Genomic DNA, 21,338 nt, shown 5'->3' with positions numbered 1-21,338 from the left:
CTCTCTCCATTCATCTTTTCTCCATTATGTTTCTCAGTCTGACCCCCTGTTGAGAGAGTGACACACAGACACAAACTCCCTCCCTCCTTCCCACTTTCGTCTCTTTCCTTTTGCCGTCTGACCTTCTTTCAGGTTCTCTTCCCTGTTCGTTCTCCCTCTGCTTTTCTCACACTTCCTCCTCTCGTCTTTTCTCTTCTCTGTCTTCTCCTGTGTTTCGCTCCATCACTCTATCTTTGTTGCTTTTGTGGCCCTTCTCTGTTCAGTCTTGTATCTCTTGCTCCTTTTCCCCATCTAAATCTTTCCTTTTCCACACTCCTTTCTTTTGTTCATCCTTCCAGTCCACCTTTTTTGTTTCTTGCAGAATCTTTCATCTCCTTCCACCTTCATTTTTTTCTGCTATCTTTCTGTGTGCGACCTTTAAGAGAATTTGCATTGAGGATGTATTTTGGGGTTGCGCAGCCGTTAGTAATTTTTCACTATGTTTCTGCCTGAGTAATGGTAAATGTGTCTCTATGTGCATTTTTCTCCTCATTTGTTCTCAAGAATGATGTTCCAAGTTTGAAGTTCTACAAAAAATAAAAAAATAAAAATAAAAAAAATGTAGAAATCACTTACATCTCACATGTCTCTTTATATTCTATAGCAACAGCTGGATCATCAAGACGAGAAGGTTAGTGTTTATTGGCATACACTTTACTAAAGTCCCTTGGTTTATAATATGATATAGAACTACATTATTTTTCTTTTATTATTAATAAAGTAAATTGTTTTTTATTATTGAATATTATTAAGTGTGTGTGTGTGTGTGTGTGTGTGTGTGTGTGTGTGTGTGTGTGTGTGTGTGTGTGTGTGACGATCTCAAAGTAAAGAGTTGCTAAAGTCTAAGTTTGTGGTGGCTGTGCTTTAAAAATAAATGATTGTAATCTTAATTTAAGTGATTAAAGATTTTGAATATCTGACAGTAATTATTGGTGAGTGCTACTGTTAGGTTAACCTTGCCTGGTTTAAATGTTTGAAAATTATTGACAGTTGAAAACATTCTTTAGAAATTTATAAAAGTAACCAAATGTAATCATTTACATTACTTTAATAAAGTAATTGAAATGGTTACACTACATAATACATACACTTATATATTATTGTTGAACATATCATTTTTTTAATAATGAACCGGTTTTGTGTGCACCCTTGCCACACCAGGAATAAACTAAAACTAAATCTAATTGTAATCTGATTTTGCATATACCTTATGCTAAATAATTTTTGTCAAATTATGTCAATGTTAAAATGGGTAAAAAATGTAATTTCCAATATGTGCCAATACAGATTGGTTTAGAAAATTTCAGGTGCAGATATAGTGTGCTTCCCAAGTATATGTGTATGTATGTGCAAGTGTGTGTGTGTGTGTGTGTGTGTGTGTTTTATTTTTTTATTTTTTATTATTTGTATTTATTTCTTTTTTTTGCGTATGTATTTTTACATCATATTTATTTGTTTGTCTGTTTCACCTTTTTATGATTATTATAGCCACAGTGAGACCATCACCCGACAGTGCTGTCCATCCAGTGACAGTCAGACGACTTTCTCTCCTCCTCATCTTCCTCTTGTTGCCTTATTTTCTCTAATATTTCTTACTAAAACATAAAAACAAGTGCCCTGTTGAGGCGGATATTCCTCTATAACCAGTTGCGTTACAGTAAATGCTTGCTCTACTTCTGTGGATTGCACACACACATAGACTCTCTTTCTCGTACTCCTTTTCTCTGTCATTTTTGTCACGCTATTAATCTCCATCCCTCCATTTCCTTTCTGGTTCTCTCTCTCTCTCCGTCCACTCTCAGTGGCTCCTTACTCCTGTCTGCTCTGATGAAAGTTCACTCTGTAACGGAGCGACACTAATCTGCCTTCAAAGAGCTTATCTTACTGTTCATTTTCTTTTAATCCATCTGTCCTTGAGAGTCAGACATTCCTTTACAAGCCCCTGCTCCCCCCTCTGTCCTACTGTACAACAAACTGAGCCAAAGACGAGGAGGATGAAGCTCCCGGTCCTGCTGTTTGTACTACTGAGTGAAAGATTAGGGACAGCGTGACTATTCAAATGTGGGATCACTACCATATCCAATGATCAAAATATAAAAATTTATATATGTGTGTGTTTATATATATATATATATAAAAAAAAATAAAACCAAAGCCAGACCACAGCATTTAAAAATTGTCCTGCAATATATACTATATATATATATATACACACACACACATTGAAACCAAAGCCAGACCACAGCATTTAAAAATTGTTTTGCTGTATTGACTTTATGCAACCTGGCAGAACTCTGGAATTACCTGGAATATCCTGGAATTTATGTGTCTTGAATTTCTTTCAAATTTATTTAAAATTTGGAATTTGCATGACTGAGTGATGGCCTGCATGTACCACACAGGAAGAGAAGAAACGACTTCCTGTTCATCACTTGTGGGGCATGTATGATCAGTCATTTCGCAGTATGGACTCCTCTGATTTGTCTGCGTGTTTCTTAACTCTCTGTAAAGCATAAAAGCAGTTTAATAAGGCACTTAATCAGGTTCATACAACATCATTTTTTTTTTCTCACATAATTGATGGTTGGTATATGAATTATATGTAACGAAAGTTTTCATTTTGTTTAACTTAATGAGGGAATATGCAAAACATTTTTTTAATGATCCATAACCATGAGCAATCTGTTTTTTTGTTTGTTAGTCTGAAATAATGCATTGATTTTAGATAAAACAGTTTCCTTAGTGTTGTTTAATTTCTTTTTTTAACCATCATTTTTTATAAGATATTTTATTCACTGTACTTTTAATTTGAATTATACATATTATCAGGAAGAAAAAAAAAATATTGTTTTGATGCTTCTATCTAGAATACCCATACTGATATGTAAGAGGATCAAAAATAGCCCAAAATAAGAAAAGCTGGAAATCTTTCTATTTAAATAATTTAAGTATTTTTGTTTTTGTTTGTTTTAAATAAAATCTTTGAAATTAATATTTTTATATTTTTCAGTTCAGTTCTAATAATAGTCAAGTCATTTTGTCCCCTTTTTGAGTTTTTGAATAGTAATACATATTTTGTGGTAATGAATGTTTTGTTTTTGTTTTTGTTTCTCTAGTTTCTGTTGGTTTTCTGTTAGTTTCATATTTCAAGATGCAAATCATGTCTGCCAGAACAGAACAATCAGTTTACAGACTTTTTTTATATATCGTTTTAAGTATGTAGGAATGTCATTATCTTTGTCATTTGAATGTTTCACATTTTTGTGAAGTGATCAGGATCTTCTGTGAAGAACTTTTATCTTAGCCATTTTTCTACGGCAAAATGAGCTACAAAAATAAAACATAATGTGTTTCAACCTGTACATGTACATTTTTGTTGTTGTTGTTGTTGTTTTATGGTGTAAATTCCTGTTTCATATATGAGTTACTTGAAAGTGAATCTGGAGCCAGTCATGACTCATGAAAAATAATTTTGCAAAATCAGCTTGTGTTTTCCTTTTTTATTCATGTGTGGCCAAGCTGTATGATCTAATTTATATATATATATATATATATAAAAACTCCCAGTATTGCAACACCTTTGCTATGTGGATGAAGAACACTGTAAAATGGTTTCCAACCACGAATGTCTTCAACATGCTAACATCACTGATAGCTATATGTGTCTCTTGAAGAAATCCAACAGATGCTTGTAGTTCATTCAGCCTTTGACCAATCTTGTTTTTTTTTTTTTTTTTTTTTTTTTCTCTGTTCGACATCAGCAGTGTCTCTAATTCCACAAGTGTTCCATGTGATGAGTTTCAAAGTTCCAACCATAGTCTCTAAATGAAAAATTAAAAAAAAGAAAAATGTCAGACTGATGATACGGGGCAACTTTTTGAGCAATGTTGCTTTGGTAAATTGTGGCATCAACGGGCATCCAGATGAGACACAGGGCCCACGACCGATCTAAAGTACCCAGATAGAAATTTGTTACCCATTCTCGATGGGAAAGTGACCAAGCAACATTGCTCAGAAAAAGTTGCCCGGCAAAATTGCTCAAATATTTGCCCCATGTATCATCAGCCTTAGAATATATGAAAATATGTTAATGTATAAAAAGCATGACAGTCTCATTCAATTTTTGGGACACTTTAATAAAATACAATAGAGTGAAGTTTCTGTTTAAGTGTGTGGACAATAGGCCGGATGTCCAACATAGTATACAGAATATACCACATGTCTAATTAATACATGGAACACTTTAAAGAAAAAAAAAGATAAAAAACCCCTCCAGCTATCAAGATAATATTGAAAGTTTTAAAAAATATGATTAAAGTCAATAGTGACTGATCATGTTTTGACCAGTTCCAGGTATTCTCACCGCAGTCAACTGTTTTGATGAAAAAAAATATTTAAAACTCACTAACGAGTCAAATTTATGGTATCTGAACTTCACAATACATGCTCTAACAGATGCCAAAAGTAAACAACAAAAGGTGCAATAATATGTTCCCTATTTATTTATAAGACACCAACATGTACTCTAATCTTGTAAAATAATCCTATTTAAACAGGAGCATACAGTGAAAAAAAAAAATGTTGTATGATTTCAATTTAAATAATTTTCTATCAGAAATTACTTGTATATGTCACAAATAATTAAAAAGAAACTGCAAGTAACATTGAATTAAACATGAAATTCTGAAGTAAAAAGACTGAAATAGTATTTACAAACTGATTCATTTTATTTACTTAATTTACAATAAATTTTACAAAATTTTAATGAACAGTCAAATACTGGTCTTGAATCTATATTCAAATTCTGCGTTCAATATCTCTAATAATGGCTCATATACAATATAAAACAATATCAAATATATCAAGCTCACCTTTCTAATGTTGGGTGGTTGTGAGAAACTCATTATTATTATTATTATTGTAATTTATATGGTGCTGTACTGTCAGTTGTTGACAAGAGTGAGTGATGATTCAGCCTTTTACTGGAGTTTCGTAGAAAATAAGTTGCCACTCCTTAAGGAGAGTTACATGAGTCATGCTGGAATGAAGCATGACTGAAATATTTCAGCATTCTGAAATATGATCCTGATAAAGAGAAAACATGTGACATTTTGTAATTTGCATCAATATTTATGGACACCCACTTGTAATAGGTAGCTATTCCAGTAATTCAAGTAATGAAGACAAACAGAGAGACTGATAGAGAGAAAATAAGTTGGATTCATGGGTGCAAGAATAAGAACAAAGTATAACATTAACATATTGATTTCTCTAACCTTTGCACTTCTAGTGGGTATGTGCATTTATAAGCATGTGACACAGCTCTGTAGAATGTTTCTACTGTAATAAAGATATATTACAGTTGTATTAGAACAATTGTAATCTCTTTTAAACTTAAAATATAATGTAAAAATATAACTGAAAGCTATTAACTAATGCAAAAAAAAAAATATCAACAAAACATCATTCACAAAAATTTTAACATATACTGTATGTGTGTATAAGACTTAAACAGGCTTGAATGTAGATTTTCTCAGTATTATTTGAATGGTATAAATTAATGGAACACCCAAAATATAAAATAAAAAGAATCTTTAAAATAAAAAATAATTTTTAATTATAATAATTTTTACATATACCGTATATGTGTGTGTATGTGTGTAAAAATGATATTTACAAGACTATTGCATAAAGTTTTTTTATTTTTTTGAATTTGATTAATAAATATATATATATATATATATATATATATATATATATATATATATATATATATATATATATATATATATATATATATATATACTAAATATATACATATACAGTAGTGACTTGGGGTACCTTTTTAGCAATAGCCAAAAAAAAAAAAAATATTGTATGGGTCAAAATTATCGATTTTTCTTTTATGCCAAAAATCATTAGGATATTAAGTAAAGATCATGTTCCATTAAGATATTTTGTACATTTCCTACTGTAAATATATGAAAACTTTATTTTTGATTAGTAATATGCATTGTTAAGAATTCATTTGGACAATTTCAAAGGCGATTTTCACAACTTTTATTTATTTTCACCCTCAAACCCCAGATTCCAAAATATCAAAAACTCATACAAATACCAAATATTATCCTACTAAACTAAACCATACATCAATGGAAAGCTTATTTATTATTTATCTACTTAAGACTGGTTTTGTGGTCCAGGGTCACATATAAGATGGGGAAGAAGCCTTAAGAACAGTGTCCATAAACTGATAAACTGTAACACATGTAACACATTACAGATGAATAGCATGTAGGAGATCATCATGCATCACTCAACATATTGTCATAAGAATCAAATGGAAACAATTAACAATTTTGTTATAGTATAAAAATTTCAATTATAAATCTGGGCCATGACCCCCTACCTGGGGCAAGAAGCCCCCAGGGGGACTTGGCCCAACTGTCATCTGACCTTACAGAACATTTCATCTGAAGACCAAATGAATCCTAACAATTTTATTTTTGGAAAATCTAACTAAATTATTACAATTGCACATTTTGGCAATGTAATTTGAATAAATTGTAATGAGATGTTTTATAATGTCAAATAAAGTACAGAAGCATAGAGAGAGGTATCTGAAAGGCAATTATATTCAACACTTTTAAACCTGAAAATGTCACTATATTGTAACAGTTACAGTGCAGTGAGACTGAATTATTGAGTTTACAGTATCATTCTCAGGCTGAAGAATTATTAAATAACAACAACATAAATAACAATGGATTCCAAAATATGGTGATGACTTATGAACTTTATATTTATATAACATGTTTACACACACACGTTTACACGTTTATCTAAATGGGGCTGTAAGACTTCTTCTATTTTCATACCGGGCTAATTATAAATACTACAACCCAAAACCCTTACAGAAGATTTTTTTTGTTTTACTTTTAGATATTTGTTTGATTTATATATCGTTTTTACAAATGAGGATGTCCCTGGATGTCCCCAAAATTATTTATTTATTGTTATTTTTTTCAGGTTTATCTCACAAATTTGTCCCCAATTTGTACACACACACACACACACACACACACACACACACACACACACACACCTCCTCCATAAAAGTTTTATCTCTGCTTCATCCTGAAGTGAAGGTAAGCTAAATCCTCAGATTCACTCTGACTCACTCTTTAACACTTTATCTTTAACATTTTCAAGCAATCTTATATTTTAGGGCAAGATGTCCCTGAGGGCCTTTTGCCCCATTTTAAGGGGGCCATCTTACCCCAGGGTACAACTTTACCTTTACACTTACAAATTAGATCAATTCTCGATGGACATATTTATTTCCATTAATTACACATTGGGCTGTATCTAACTTTTAATAAATAACTATTCTTATTAATTAAATCGTCTTAGAATAAAGGGTAATTGTCTGCTATATAAAGATGATGGTGGTGAGTGTAACAGGCCACGCGTCCGTGAGCGAGTCGCTTTATTAGATTGCACCGCATCGATTCCCGCTGCCAGACCGCTGATAAATTTCCAGATGGGGACATCGATCATCTTGGATTGAATCTAGCTTGGATACAGAGTAATTTATTGTAATCACCATGTATAACGTGACTACATCGCACCCGTGAGGCTGGAAACCGCCATTGCATTTCATTAACTGAGGAGCCGAGTGTCAGTGGACGAAGATCAAGATGACGTGCAATTACTCCGCCTGCTCTCCTGACGTCAAGACTACTGTGTCATATATAGATCAGTGGTTGAGACACATTCTTCAAAGTATCTTCTTTTGTGTTCAAAACAAGAAATAACTTTATGCAGGTTTAGAACAACCTGAGTAAATTATAACAAATTTCATGTTTGTGTGAACCATACCTTTAAAGTGACAGACACTTCGTGCTTCTAAAGGTATAGGCCTATTGTTTTATTAAAATGTGAATACTCTGTTAATATAATATTCCATACATTATCAGAGCTTGGTAGACATAATTATTATATATTTTTAGACATGATTAGACAGATAAATTAATATATTATAATTAATGTTAGGCCCTATTTATTGATTTATCATTGATATTAATCATAAATATATACATAATAAATCGTCATAATTTGGCATTTTAAAAAGTTTAAAAAATGCTAAATTGTTTAGATAAAATGGGACAAATAATTATATAATAATGTAGTTCTAATTCAAGCAAAAAAAAAAAAAAATCCATCTCATCCAGGGAACAGCTGCAGAAGTAAAAAAAAAAAAAAAAAAAAGACTAATAATAATAAATAATTATTTAAAAATAACTACGTAATTAAAATTTAAAATAACAATATTAATGTGTTCTGCTGCAAGTTAACATACTATAGTGGAGTTCCTCTGATAATTTGTCCGGGGTTTTTTTGGGTGGTCATGAATGGGTCTCCCTTATTTTGCCTCACTGAAGGTGGCAACCCTAGATGTGTTAAAACAAAATTCACGCGCACACAGTTACCCACAATTTCCTCAGAGGTATAAAACACAAATCATGATGAACACAAAATGATATGAAAAAAGAACAAGACACTGATACTGTTTTAATATAAATCTAAAATACAGCATACAGTGACATTTCTCACTTTTCCACATTCCACATTCATAGACAGACACTCCAGTACACAAACTACTGTTTTTTTTTTTAATAAAAGATCTGTTTCTGATATGATATTTCAGATTAAGTTCCTTATTCAAAATGTCCTCAGTTGCACGTCATCCATCGAGTCTTCTTTAACAAAAATTAAGACGTCTAAAAAGTCAGTCATGCCCTTGAGTTGCGTTCCTCCTCCTCATTTTCCAGCTTGTAGGCAGGTTTGTAGCGAGTCACACCTCTCTCGTCCACCACTTTAAGAGATGGATTCCTGCATGTGTTATCCATACTGCCTAAAGAAGTGTATCTATGAGGATGAGAGATAAGGCCATAAGCAAACCATGAAGACAATCTCATTTAATAAGTGAAGACTGACTGTGAAGAGAAGCACCTCACCCTTTGTCATACAGAATGCAGTAGGGCACATACAAGGTTCTGAGGAACGACCAGATGTCATGATATGACCATTCCTACAGAAAGAGAAAGAGATGGTGGATATGAAGCGAACATTTAGAAGTAACAAGGATCCAGGGTCATTTGTTATTCTGAGAACATGCTGTACTGCCGTGTCTTTTACATAAGCACCACTGATTGGGATGATGGAGTTGCTGTGTAATGATCTTGGAGAGCCTCATTCATCATCATTCACCATCTCTTGGCTGTTTCTGCTGCCAGCTTACATGAGAGTGAGTGGGAGACATGACAGTGATTTACTGACTGTGGAGTCAGTTTAGACACTACAGGAAAGGTGGGAAGATGGGGTTTTGCCTGTTTGTCTCTATGATTATACATGTGTACACACACAAACACATATACATATATATACAGGGTTTCCGCGGGTCTTAAAAAAAAGTCTTAAATTTAGTTGTATCAAATTTAAGGTCTTAAAAAGTCTTAAATTGTACAGGAAAGTCTTAATTATGATTTTAAGAGGTCTTTTTGGGGACGGAAAGACCAGAATTGCGATATGGCTGAATGTGACAATTAAACTTCAAAAGGAAAAAGTTATGATTTCATTAAATAAACATGAGCGATGCACGTTCAAAATCTGGTGCTGCGCTTTGTGTAAAACTGTTACGGGGGAAACAGTTATATTTCTACCAAACGCTCCACCTGCTGTCAGAATGAATGAGCATTTTCAATAAAACCGTTGTTTTGTTTCAGAGTTCAGACAAATGCGAAAATCGACCCTGCAAACATGCAGAGCTTTAAATGTGAACTGGTGGATCGATAAGACAATGCATTATCAAAATCTAAAAAGTATTAGAGGTGTGCGATGTGGTCTGCGATTCGTGCAATATCGCAATTGTTGTTTTAACTATGTGCGATTTGATATTATCCAGTGTATCGCGAAAAGCAAACAAAACGCCTACAGAGTGCGCGCATATTACGTGATGAAGTCTAGCAGGTTAGACTAGTGCGCGTACGCATTTATATTGCATTCTTTCACTGCATGAATCGATCTATTAAAATGCATTTAGAATGATCACCTTCTTCAAGATATGGGACAGAAAATATCATATAGTTAATATCACACGAAGAGTGCCGTTTTTTTCTCCCAAAGTCAGCATGATTACAAATGTGATATTGATTTTATACAACACTTCAGTAAACAAGAAGTTAATATTAGGTGACTTACGTTTTAGACACCCTATTTCCTGTTTTTGCTCCATTTCTTCAACAAAAATCATTCCAAACACAGCCACAGTGCATACGATATCGATATCGCATAATTTATATTATTTAATTGATATAATATTTTATTGATAATAATTGTTTAAATTAATATAATAATTAATATGTTTGACTCATCCATTTTCTTAAAAATGGTTTAAAGGCTAAAATGTAAAGTTCAGCATTTTATAAAACTTTTTGTTTTTATGAAAACTTGTATCTGAACTGTAAATTATGCTTTTTACAGTAATTTTACAGTTTAATATGGTACTATAGACATTGCCCTACCCCGCTCATATGGTATTAATTTTATGTAGGTCTTAAAAAGGTCTTAAATTTGAGCTTAAAATCCTGCAGAAACCCTGTATGTATGTATGTATGTATGTATGTATGTATGTATGTATATATATATATATATATATATATATATATATATATATATATATGTATGTATGTATATTTCTCTTTTTTTTTTTTTTATATAGTCACATAATACACAGTCATAGTATTACCGTATATTAAACGTACAATAAAAGCTTAGAAACAAGTCAATAAAAAAATAGGACTGGGTATTGACAGATTGCATAAATTGATTCAATTTTGATGTACAAGCTCATCGGTTCAATTAAATTCAGATTCGGTTTAATTGCTGTAAACTATATAAGGATCCTATCAGTTGGTACACTACTATAATGTTAAATGTTAAAATAAACAGAGTGCAAAATTCAATTTCTATTTGTTTAATATATAATAATTAACACTCAAATAATAACTAATAAAGTTTCATGTAACCACATCAGTCTGAATGAATTTGGCAAATCCCCGATTATAATTTCATTCAGATTGTAAGGGGTGGTTTAAACCTTTTCTAATCCATTCGATAACTTGAAATAACATTGAAAACTGAAACTGGAAAGTTCACCGCATGTGCAATGAAATGACATAATGACATATCAACGCACAGAATGAGCTGTTGTTGTTGAATCATAAGTGTCATTAATAAATCATAAGTACCAGTCTAAATTTGTTTTCCCACTTACAGTCTATGAAGTGGTGCAGGACAGTAATACTGTCCCACCAGTGCCTGCTTTGGACTCCTTGTTTTAGGTGCAGGATAGGTTTTACTGCTTGATAAATTTAAGCAGTGTGGCACAAAGCTTCATGTGTTTGTTGAATTTTTAAATCTAACATTAATGTTCAAAGGTTCGAAGTCAGTAAAAAAAAATTAACAAAATATTAAGCAGCAAAGATATATATATTCTTTCCCCCTTACCAGCAGTGGGTTGACTCTCATGTATTCAGGCCAGCCCGGGTCTGTGGGACAGAGGGGTGTAAGCGTGTGTGAGTAAGGGTCAGTCTGTCTCGTTCCCATCAGCACTGCCTGTAAATCTGGCCTCCTTTCCCGGACCTCATGCAGAGCCTGCCGAATACTGCCCTCCACCGAGAACAGCTCCAGGTCATATCTATAGAAGAGAGAGGAAGAGATGTGTAATTACACTTATGGAGCTTCGATGGACACTAATGAATTAATGAGGCCTGGATGGGCTGGATCCATGTTCAACTCATCATGGATAAGGAACAGACTGCAGCTGGTTTGTCAGTAGCAGTACAAAAGCTGTTACGCCTCACAAATGGCAAGTCTCCCTTGAAAGTATCACTCAAGTGATTTGGTTAAGACATTTCACTTACTAGCTGGTACCAGATCCCATAATGTACAGGTGCATCTCAATAAATTAGAATGTCGTTGAAAAGTTCATTTCAGTAATTCAACTGAAATTGTGAAACTTGTGTATTAAATAAATAAAATGCACACAGACTGAAGTAGTTTAAGTCTTTGGTTCTTTTAATTGTGATGTTTTTGGCTCACATTTAACAAAAACCCACCAATTCACTCAACAAATTAAAATATGGTGACATGCCAATCAGCTAATCAACTCAAAACACCTGCAAATGTTTCCTGAGCCTTCAAAATGTTCTCTCAGTTTGGTTCACTAGGCTACACAATCATGGGGAAGACTGCTGATCTGACAGTTATCCAGAAGACAATCACTGACACCCTTCACAATGAGGGTAAGCAACAAACATTTATTGCCAAAGAAGCTGGCTGTTCACAGAGTGCTGTATCAAAGCATGTTAACAGAAAGTTGAGTGGAAGGAAAAAGTGTGGAAGAAAAAGATGCACAACCAACCGAGAGAACCGCAGCCTTATGAGGATTGTCAAGCAAAATCAATGAACTTCACAAGGAATGGACTAAGGCTGGGGTCAAGGCATCAAGAGCCACCACACACAGACGTGTCAAGGAGTTTGGCTACAGTTGTCGTATTCCTCTTGTTAAGCCACTTCTGAGGCGTCTTACCAGGGCTAAGAAGAAGAAGAACTAGACTGTTGCCCAGTGGTCCAAAGTGCTCTTTTCAGATGAGAGTAAGTTTTGTATTTCATTTGGAAACCAAGGTCCTAGAGTCTGGAGGAAGGGTGGAGAAGCTCATAGCCCAAGTTGCTTGAAGTCTAGTAAGTTTCCACAGTCTGTGATGATTTGGAGTGCAATGTCATCTGCCGGTGTTGGTCCATTGTGTTTTTTGAAAACCAAAGTCACTGCACCCGTTTACCAAGAAATTTTGAAGCACTTCATGCTTCCTTCTGCTGACCAGCTTTTTGAAGATGCTGATTTCATTTTCCAACAGGATTTGGCACCTGCCCACCCTACCAAAAGCACCAAAAGTTGGTTAAATTACCATGGTGTTGGTGTGCTTGACTGGCCAGCAAACTCTCCAGACCTGAACCCCACAGAGAATCTGGCAGCAGTTAAAGAAAAAAGGAGCCCCTACCAAGTATTGAGTACACATACAGTAAATTAACATTTTCCAGAAGGCCAACAATTCACTAAAAATGTTTTTTTTATCAGTTTGATTTTATCAGATATGATAAAATGATTGTTTGAATCAGAAATGACTTAATCATATACATATCTTAAATAGTTTACATATGCCATTTTCTGATGCAGGCAAGATGTTCTGGGAGAAATGCCAGAGGCACCAGTCTGTGATTTACCTACTCAGGAGGAAAGGAAACCATTCCAGATTTTTTTTATCTCCTACTTTAAATCATTGCATATTATATAGGCACCTTGTCTTACCTTTTAATTGTATCCTGCACAAACCTCTCCATTTCTGGAAAAGGAGAGACAGTTTGAATGTACAAAGCTTTCAGTCTGTCGTTACTATCTGGATACCGCCTGAGAGAGATAAGAGAGAGAGAAGGGGGGGGGGGGGAGTTGTTCTTTAAAGATGTTTTTATATTATTAAATTTATATTATTGCTAATTAAACATTGACATTAGTATGTTGTTATATTATTGCTAATTAAACATGGACATTACATTACATTCACAGCATTTACAAATACATACAGTATAGTACCCCAAAGAGTACTATACACACTCAATGTAAACATTTTCTGCATTCACAGAAAATAACAAACCACACGACATCTGCAAACAAATGATGCAAATTTAAGACAAGTTTTTCTGAGTCATTTTTATGCATCAAGGTCTTAAAGTTCACACACCTAGCAAAATAACTGCAGCTGTAGTTCATCAACTTAACTCTGATGATACACTAGCATTTGACACCCAGAACATTTCCAAATACTTGTCTTTATATCAGATAGTAGTACATCTATTATTTTATGACTTAAACATCTATTTCTGTAATATTTTTGGAAGGTATGCTTGTGCTGTAAATGGTTCATTTACTCATTTATCTCTAATTCATTTACTCATACAGGTTTGTAACAACAAGAAGGTGAGTAAATGAAATTTATTTTTCTTGGGTAAACTATCCCTTTAAAACAAATGGCATTTGTTTTGATATTTTATAATTTATTAAAGACATTCAATACATGTGTTAATGTTTATAAATAACACGGTTACATTAATGTTGGTAACCAAACAGTAGCTGGTAGTCCAAATACGTATTCTCCCTTTTCTGTCTAGTCCTTGTCTTTAAATTAGTCTCTTACCGTTTCAGAGCAGCATAATATAAATGCAGTAGAGCTGTGCAGTCTTTGCCACCATTAAAGCCAACACAGATTTCATTAGTCAAGTATTTATCCATCGCCATCTCAATGGTCCCCAATGCTGCAGCTACTTTCTTCCCCAGCATTGTCTCTGTGAGATATTTGGGTATAAGTGTTTAACAAGGTTATTCTCAACTGATGTAAATGGAGATCTAAACTTTTCAAGATCAAACAAATGTAACTGACTGCGACAACAGCACTCGAATATGGTTAAAAAGCAGCTCACCGCTTTTCGAGAGTGCGTACACCTCTTCAGCTGCGACAGACACTGGGTCAGTGATGAGAGGAACCACAGATCTTTCAGGTAGCTCTTCTATTAGTTGAGTTCTTGCTCGTTCCACCTCTTCCGCACTGCCAGAGTCCAAAACCAATCGGACACGATGATAATTACTAAGCCAGTCTGGGTAAGAGCCCAGAGAGACACGCTTGCCCCAACCTGCCTGCAGTTTTGTTAGACACTGGGCAATATCAGTCTCGTCTGCATCCACAAACACTTCACGGGTGTGAAAGGTAGTCCCAGAACCTGAAAACAGATGGGCCAGTCCATTGAAAGACTTTTCCAGCAGAGAGGGGATGCCAGGAAATATGTAAACGTTGCGGACACTGACAAGAGGAAAACGATTTCGCTGGCCTGTCTGAGGATCTATGCCAAAATTGAGTTTGGCTGAAACTGGAACCATGGCAAGCTTCATTTGGGCACTGTTGGGAGTGAGTGGGCCAAATAACCCCTCCACTAGCTTTGTCAGTTCAGGGTGAGCGTGCAGACCTTCGCCAAATGCCATTGCAACGCTCTCAAAAGTGACATCGTCATGAGTGGGACCGATGCCACCGGATGTGATGAGGTGAGTAACAGAGGAGCAAAGCTGTGCCACTTCTTTAGCAATGACTTCCTGGACATCAGGTACAACAGTGATTCGCTCTACGGTGACGCCAAGCTTGCGAAGTCCGCGGCACAGGAAGGCACTATTAGTGTCGACAGTGTGACCCTGTAATGTAAGCATATAAACCAAAGTTTTTAAATGTATTGCTTTCTAATGATTCTAAAAGCGTTTAGTTTCTGAAGTGGAAACCTCCCTGTATCTGTCAATGGTCAGAAAACAGATAATCCATATCCAGATAATCAAGCTCCCAATGGTCATAATAACAGCATATATAAGACAAAGGGTTAATGGTGACTATTATCAAAAGCTATTGTAAATTACCTTGAGGATCTCATCTCCTATGATGAGTATAGCTGCTGTGACAGCGCCATCTTTCTGTGTGGAGGATGCAGTGCAGTTCTGAGCCATTGGGATGATTTGGCCTCCAATTCGCTGAACCTTCTTAACTACTCTACTGATCCGAGGCAATGCCTGCTGCATTCAGCCGAAAATTGTAACACAGGAAAAAGGCAATGAAAGAAAAAGGAAGAGACAGATGGAGAGGGTCTGTTGGGAACAAGCACAAAAGTCTGAGCAATAAAACTAGTCGACTTGACATTTAAATTTATCAATTACAATGCTTAATTTCAAGACTGAATATCAAACATATCAAAAATGTGGATGCAAATCAAAATTTCTCAAGATCTATAGACCTCTATAGATGACTTTGTGTAACATGAACCCAAGACATACCATTAAACTCACAGATCTTAGGGCTGCATGATTAATAGGAATTAGACCAAAATAGTGACATGAATTTGTGTAATTATCAAACTGCTGTTTATTTAAATAAATGCTCTGAATGTTTCAGTGTAGCACTGCACTGTGCTCATTTACACATGACCAGCTCATTATCCTGTGTTTTCAGGGTCTTAGGCCAAGTTCAAACTGCACGATTTTCAAAGTCGTTGGATCACCATTGTTTTCACACTGCAAGACTATCTGGGGTAGCATTCAGTTTTTGCTGTGTTCACACTGCACGATGGATCAGCGACAGGAGGTTACATGATTTTACAATAGGAAGGATCATGGGCATCGGCGACACGTCTGCGATTCTCTTAGATCGTGTCTTTGATAATTCACACTGCGTGATTGTCATTGGCATGAATGAGCACAGATTCTCCTCCAATTTCAGGCACTTGTCAGCGATTTCACAAAATCTGTCGGCGAGTGAAAATCAGGGCTAAAATCGTGCAGTGTGAAGTGTGATTTTAAGCCCAATTTGCAAGTTAATGAGCTTGCCGACAGGTCGGGCTGTGGTCGGGGGAAAATCAGCGCGTGACCAGCGCATAGCAATATTTATGTGAGAACTACTCAACGACACGTCAAAAAGGCTTGCTGACACGTTGCCTACACCTCACAGATGCCAAACAAATATCCAACATGCTAAATATCTGGACCGATCGGCCGACTCAACATCACGTGATGTCAGGTGTCGCAACGAGCTACACCCAATGAGAGAGCAAGGCATGGGTTGAGGTCAACGGAAGAAAAACAGAAGCAGCAACACGGCTTTGAGAAAAGTTTGGACACAAGAAATTGAGCAAATTTTTTCATCGCGCAAACAGCTTGCTGCACTAATTTCTTTACTGTGTTCATTTTCAAATAAACAACTCCTGTTTCACTTGTTGTTTAGCGTTATTCCCGTTCAACTGCTCGCATGTGTTTTTGTGACGGGATAGAGCCGTTGGGTGACAGAAACGTTTTCAGCTTGTGTAGTGTGTGACCCCCTGTTGCGGATCATTTCCGCAATGTCACGTAGTGTGTACACCACAACAACTTCAAGACAGCCAAGAAGTCATGTAGTCTGAACAGCACAGCGATCTGCCGACGTTTTAAGTCGTGTAGTGTGATCTGGGCTTTCGAGATGCTTGATTTGAGGTAAATGCTGCTCCACACAATCTCATCTCTGAAAGTTTTTGGATTGTTTATAACATGCATTTAATAACTCAACATGCACCAACCATTTTCCCAAACTTGTAATGCAAAACGCTTATAAACGGGCAGTTTTCAACAAAAGAGAAGATTTAAGGGTCAGCTGTGATGTAAAGTAAAATAATTATTCTTATTATTTTCAGTGAATATATTGCAATACTTATATATACACATATATATATACACACACACACAAATCACAAAAATTTTGCCATGTTTTTCCCCAAATCATGTTGCCCCATGTTAGATGTCAACAACAAAATCACTACACAGTCTACACCTCATAACTGTTGTACTATTCACTATTGCATTTCTGTTATTTTTCCACATTAATGTCAATCTAAAGCAGAAACAGCTGTCGCTGCCAATGGTTCATGTCACTGCTGTTTTTTTAGTTCAATTATATCTTACTCTTTTTCCATCAAACTGTCTGTATTGATAAAAATGACCATAGAGTGACTTCACATGGACTAATGAATTAAAATAACCAATTATTTGTTAAACTATAATTTAATATAATTTTAGTCAACTATAAATTATTCACACTAGACTATTACAGAATAGTTGAGACAATAAAAACAACTTATCGCAAAATTTTGAAAGACTTGAAAACACATATATTCTACTTGGTTTAGAAAAAAACTAAAAGTATGCGCCAAAACAAACATTTTAGCTGCATCAGAGTCTAATTATCTGATCTACGTCACTAAATAGAAGAAGAAGAAAAAAACATTTATATTAATAGGTATGTATCATTTATCCTAAATGAGATCACTCACGTTTGTTGGCAGAATAGTTTGCTTCTCTTACCTGGAAGGCACGTAACTGAACCCTGGCTTTAGTCCGGATTGCGTGGCCAACTAAATGCTATTCAATGAAGCACTTATCTCATTGAAATCTGGCTCAAGCAAATCAATGATTACATTACAGTTGGTCAAGCTGAAGTTACAGTCACCATGTTCTCAAGGTACTGTCACGGTCACATGAACAAAGTCCCAAGTGTTCCGCATGTTTGTGCCGTGAAAGCTATATACATACCATCTGTGAACATTATTCATAAAGTTACCAGCTAACCATACCTGCTAATGCAAGCTCATATACAATATAGAATCGGGATATTATTTGTTTAAAAGCTAGACTTGATTTATAAATATTTACTACCGGACGAGACCGTAACAACGCCAGTTACATATCAGTAAGAATACATGGTTGCACTCCTCCTGCCACGTGACGTCTCTTGGCCAATCGAAGCGAGGCGTTGAATTACTTCCTTAAACTAACCAATCAGCGTAAAGAGGGCGGGAACTTCCCCGTTGAAGTAAAAGCAGACTATTTGCAGATGTAATTTATAAAATGTACATGTTGATTCTATTGTAAATGCTACAATTAATTGTCCATTTGAACAGCTGTTAAACAGTTATGTCAAATCAGCTTAGTTTTCTTCTACAGTTAGTCATATTTGACGGTTAAGTTTGTTTGTTTCATTGTAATTTTACAGAAAATACACTGCAGGGCTGCAGGTAATTCATGATATAGCATCCGTCGCATCACTTAGTTAAGGCTCTGCAACTCTTTTTTTTTTTTAACCAAATAACTCAGGTCGAGCCCCCCTGAAATCATCCTTGTCAAGTATTTCCACACTTACCTCAGTTCGTTGTTGTACAAACAGCTTAGGCACAGCTGTTGAACTCAGACGCCTTTTATTTCCTTTGGCTACACTGAAATCGGATGGTGAAAAATGTTGGCTGCAGACTCTCAATCCACGGATGGACTGAATTGGTGCTCCGGTATCTCGACGAAGGGCGATCAGCCACAGGTTCAGTCTTTCTGGATCTTGCAGGGGCAATGTGTGAAAAGTCAAACTTTGCTCTTGCATTGACGCCCACTGACGGAGTCTCACGGATTTCTCTTGGTTAAAGCATCCAGGATAAGCACACACGCGCACCATTTTGAAAAATCCACCGCCACGCGAAAACAATAAAGTTTGCGTGCACTTTCTTCCCTGTTGTGAATAGAGCTGGTCAGCTTGTAGTCTTCAATCCCGGAAGAGAACTACCAGATTCGAATTTCTGCCGCTTCGTGAAGCTTTGAGAATTCGAACCAGTGAAAACTGCCAAAGTCACGTGATGTCAATAAACGAGGCTTCGTTACGTCAAAACTGTTTACAAACGTTTTGAAAGGTCGATTTTTCGCCATGTTTCATAAATTTGTACAGATTTCAATGACATGTTTGTATAATAAAAAGGAAGAGTTGAAGTTAATAGTCTTTTATTGACCTGATTAACCAAGCTCTCCATAAAACAAGCGAAACAAGTCCTAAATACATAAAATTACAGGTTATACAAACTCTTCATATTTAATGCTATTAGATTATTTGTTAATTGCATTAGTAGATTAAACTATTAAACTAAAATATTAGCATTTGCCCTGTAAAACTATTTTATACATGTTTGGCTTGAGTTTTTGCTGCATTTACACAGTTTTGACCAGCAGACGTCACCAGCGCGTGGCGTTTGGAGCGCTTCACTGGGAATTATGATTCATCTTAGTGATTCGAATCATTTGAAATGGTTGAACACATTCAATCAATGATTTGTTTAGGGGCCCTTTCTGCAGGTTACATCAGTATGTGGTGACTTTAGTTTGTCTTGTTTGATGTTATGAATGAGGCTTTGAATCATTCATATAAACTATTTCTTAGTTAAAACACAGAAACAGGGCCTATTATCATTTGTTAAATTAAGATGATTCCAAAAAGAGCATTTTAGCATCATATGTTTCCTAGTAACTGGTAACAATAAATAAAAACAAAATAAGCAGATTTATAATTTTCTTAATTTTGTCAAAAGCTGGCCATGATTTATATCAAGCTAAAATGAAACATATAGGCAAATTTTAGCATTGTTCAAATATTGTATTTTTGTATTTAACGAATATTGAATTTAGTTCATCTATTTTCTGCAGACCGATGAAGACCCCTGACCTACTGTATTCATACTGTATTTATTCAGTTTCAGTTCTTGAAAAAAAAGTGCTGCTGGGAGTTTTACTCAGATTCAATACGCATAATGTTCTTATTCTTTCAGTAGATTCAACCAATGAAATGTGACTTCACAGCCCTCACTCAAATTCTGTTTGCTGGTGCTTTAGTGGTATGACTTGCCATCTAGTGTTGAAGGGCCACTTTTATGATACTTTATTTGTGTTCTCACTATTCTGAGGCTTGACATATTTAGTCACAATTTCTAGCCATTGCATGCAAAAAAATAAAAAAATAAAAAAGGATTATTTTTGCATGGTGGCAAAGTAATAATTAGCGACAAGTTTTTAGTTTAGGTAAGCAATAATTACAAGTAGTTTCCTTGTCAATAAAGGCCATAAACGCCCGGAAAAATCCATGAATGAGCTCATATTCCAAAATTCGCTTCTTGTTTAACTGTGAGTCCTCATCGCTGAATGTATAATAAAAAATAAAAAAAAAAACCCGGGTCAAGGGCGCGCGCTTTGAGAACCAGGTGCGGGCGCTCTCGTGGACGCCAAACCACATGATACAAGCAGCCATCCGATCGCGGAAGTGCGACTTTTTTTGGACCGTGGACAAGTGGGGGTAGACTGGGGGAGGAAAGGAAGGCAGAGCCGAAAAGAAAAGTTTCATGACATTATTCGTACTCGACGTTTAAATGAGCCTGGCGAGCCCAGTGCGTTATTTCTAATCTGGACCGTCTTTTGTTCCTCAAATGTGACATTTTCAGCAGTTGATCTGAAAAGTTCTTAGGAGAGCAGGACCGGAATCGAGGGGCCGAGAGCAAGCGAGCGGGTAAGTTCAGGCAAAAGTTGACCACAGTCATGACTGTACGATCCGGGACAGGAATCCGTCCTGCTCCGTACGGAACGTGCTCGAATGCTAGCAGTTTCAACTTGTTACAGCCTCGCAGGTTTTAAGTCAAGACTTGACGGTTTACTTTTGTTTCAGCAGCATTTCTATTTTAAACATCGCCAGTTCTATGGCCTGTAGGCTACTGACATTTTTTTTTTGACATTGAACAGAATTTGTCTCATTATTACCCAGCGT

The 21,338-nt window shown here is 35.5% G+C and overlaps 3 protein-coding genes across 9 annotated transcripts in view; 2 read left to right on the top strand and 1 right to left on the bottom strand.

Annotated features, from left to right (window-relative positions):
• The window catches only part of LOC109104746 (ephrin-A4-like), a 45,840-nt gene extending 43,684 nt beyond the window's left edge, over positions 1 to 2,156 (top strand). The window contains exons 4-5 of the mRNA XM_042772403.1: positions 644 to 670; positions 1,528 to 2,156. Of these exons, the coding sequence (XP_042628337.1) occupies positions 644 to 670; positions 1,528 to 1,625 (125 nt within the window). The 3' untranslated portion in view covers positions 1,626 to 2,156. The remainder of the gene's footprint in view (positions 1 to 643; positions 671 to 1,527) is intronic.
• A 6,423-nt stretch (positions 2,157 to 8,579) lies between these two features.
• On the bottom strand, positions 8,580 to 19,378 carry LOC109108455 (FAD synthase-like). 6 transcript variants are annotated; one of them, XM_042772397.1, is made up of 8 exons: positions 18,912 to 19,378; positions 15,614 to 15,763; positions 14,638 to 15,397; positions 14,355 to 14,502; positions 13,472 to 13,570; positions 11,611 to 11,800; positions 9,060 to 9,133; positions 8,580 to 8,970 (listed from the first exon to the last, which is right to left on the bottom strand). In XM_042772397.1, the coding sequence occupies exons 1-8, from the start codon at positions 19,212 to 19,214 to the stop codon at positions 8,835 to 8,837; spliced, it is 1,860 nt and encodes a 619-aa protein (XP_042628331.1). In that variant the 5' UTR covers positions 19,215 to 19,378; the 3' UTR covers positions 8,580 to 8,834. The 6 variants fall into 6 exon arrangements, with proteins under 6 accessions (XP_042628331.1, XP_042628330.1, XP_042628334.1 ...); XM_042772396.1 differs by having other exon boundaries at positions 15,614 to 15,766; positions 18,912 to 19,377; XM_042772400.1 differs by having other exon boundaries at positions 15,614 to 15,838; positions 18,912 to 19,376.
• A 1,435-nt stretch (positions 19,379 to 20,813) lies between these two features.
• The window catches only part of LOC109108120 (SHC-transforming protein 1-like), a 30,774-nt gene continuing 30,249 nt past the window's right edge, over positions 20,814 to 21,338 (top strand). The window contains exon 1 of one of the 2 annotated variants that reach the window (XM_042772394.1): positions 20,814 to 21,083. The gene's annotated coding sequence lies outside the window, so the exon portion shown is untranslated. The remainder of the gene's footprint in view (positions 21,084 to 21,338) is intronic. The other variant, XM_042772395.1, reaches the window with a different exon arrangement.

This window comes from Cyprinus carpio, chromosome A16, assembly GCF_018340385.1.
Source record: "Cyprinus carpio isolate SPL01 chromosome A16, ASM1834038v1, whole genome shotgun sequence".
NCBI lineage: Eukaryota > Metazoa > Chordata > Actinopteri > Cypriniformes > Cyprinidae > Cyprinus > Cyprinus carpio.
Note: the sequence above shows the minus strand (reverse complement) of the source record. Positions and strands in the feature narration are given on the sequence as shown.